The 1692-nt window shown below is 55.0% G+C and overlaps 1 protein-coding gene across 1 annotated transcript in view; it reads left to right on the forward strand.

Annotated features, from left to right (window-relative positions):
• Positions 1-1692, forward strand: part of VOLCADRAFT_96311 (uncharacterized protein) — a gene marked incomplete at both ends in the record, with an annotated part of 21144 nt that overhangs the window by 16071 nt on the left and 3381 nt on the right. The window contains 2 exons of the mRNA XM_002955343.1: positions 1300-1495; positions 1537-1672. Coding sequence (XP_002955389.1) covers positions 1300-1495; positions 1537-1672 — 332 coding nt within the window. The remainder of the gene's footprint in view (positions 1-1299; positions 1496-1536; positions 1673-1692) is intronic.

Consider the following 1692-nt stretch of genomic DNA (forward strand, 5'->3'; position numbering starts at 1 on the left):
TTTACAGAAACACCGCAGCTAGTCGTTGTGTGGCTGTTCGCGCACATATCGCACTCGCCTTCAGAGAATGGGATGCGAAAGATATTGCCCTATGTGTGTATGTGTGTGTGCATGTGTTACATGGTCGTGGGTGCGTCCCCGTACCTGCAAACCGCTCTAATACGAGCCGAGGGCTCAAGGGCTGCCAGATCGCCTTTAAGCACCATCCTACGTCGCACTTCAGACAAAGCAGGTGATATAGGCGACTAACGACCAAAGGGAACCATAGAGTTGCGGTGGGACCACATATGTTCCAGCATCCATGTCAGACGTTCAGGTTCCCACTTCACAGCGTCCTTCATATGCTCGAAGCGTGAAAAATCCATACCAGATCTGATATTGCCGTATACCGGACATTCCAGCAAAATTCGCTTCCTATCTTCAGTATGGCTATCGGTGCCGCAGCAGGGGCATACTCGCTCCTCCCTCAATATACAACGCCGTCCCTTACGCGCTCTGTTCACTGCTAATGCCCAACAGCAAAGCATAAACTGCATAGGCTTGCGATCCGCTGAACGCGGGATAAACGTTACGATATGCGGGAGCATCTTCTTCCTGCGCGCTCGTTCCGCCGCCAGACCCATCCCATGCTTACATTTCGCCATGTAAATTTCTGGTTGCTTGCCGTCTGACGGGTACACGTCTGGCTGGACATCTACACGCGTATGCCTCCAACCACTTATCATTCGGTCCTTGAACTCCAATACCACACCTTCTGCCGATGGCCTGTTCGTTAGCCATTCAACCCGTTCGCCTACCTCATGTAGCCCTTGCGGGGCCTCTTTCCATACGTTGTGCCCCAGAAAACTTAGAAAACGGAGGAGTAGTGTCCCCCATCCAGCCCCTTCGGGGTTGGAGAGGGACTCTACGACCCCGTGTCGCAAAACTTCATCTGCCATGGACCCCGAACTGTAAACGGCTTCCACAGGGTTCCATCGGCTTGAAAGCGTGGTAGTGTAGGGGTAGCCGCGACAATTCAGCGAACAGGAGGCGGTGCGCCTGCCCGACAGCTCCCACAATTTCCGCATGAATGATACCTAAAGCAGCACCGCTCCGTCATTCAGATATGCCTCAAAGGGCCCCTCTGCAATTTTCTCGCGTCACTCCGCATCCTGAGCCTGTCCAAGACTTGAGCTAGTATTAGCGGTCCCCCAACTTGACTTTGCCATATAACAGTACACTTTGCAATATAGACCCACACTGGACATATGGTCCATGTAGATTTGCAACCCCGCATCATGCCTTCATGCCACTTCGAAGGACTGCCACAATCACTACCTCAACCACCACGAACACGACCACGACCACGACCACGACCACGACCACGACCACGACCACGACCACGACCACGACCACGACCACGACCACGACCACGACCACGACCACGACCACGACCACGACCACGACCACGACTATCACCACCATCACTGTCACCATCACCGCCATTCACGTTTCGGTGCTGAACTGCTGATGTTGGTGGTGTGATGCGCGGCGCAGGTTTCTTTGGCGCCGACTGCGCTTTGTCTCTGGGTGCGGATGGCAAGCCACAGGTGCTTGCGGACCGGGGCTACAGAGCTCGCTCCAGGGGGCCTCGGGTCTACGTGTACGACCTGCCACCCAGCATGACAACATGGTAGGGCGGGAAGGGAGGGA

The sequence above is a fragment of the Volvox carteri genome (genome assembly GCF_000143455.1).
Source record: "Volvox carteri f. nagariensis unplaced genomic scaffold VOLCAscaffold_51, whole genome shotgun sequence".
Taxonomy (NCBI): Eukaryota; Viridiplantae; Chlorophyta; class Chlorophyceae; order Chlamydomonadales; family Volvocaceae; genus Volvox; species Volvox carteri.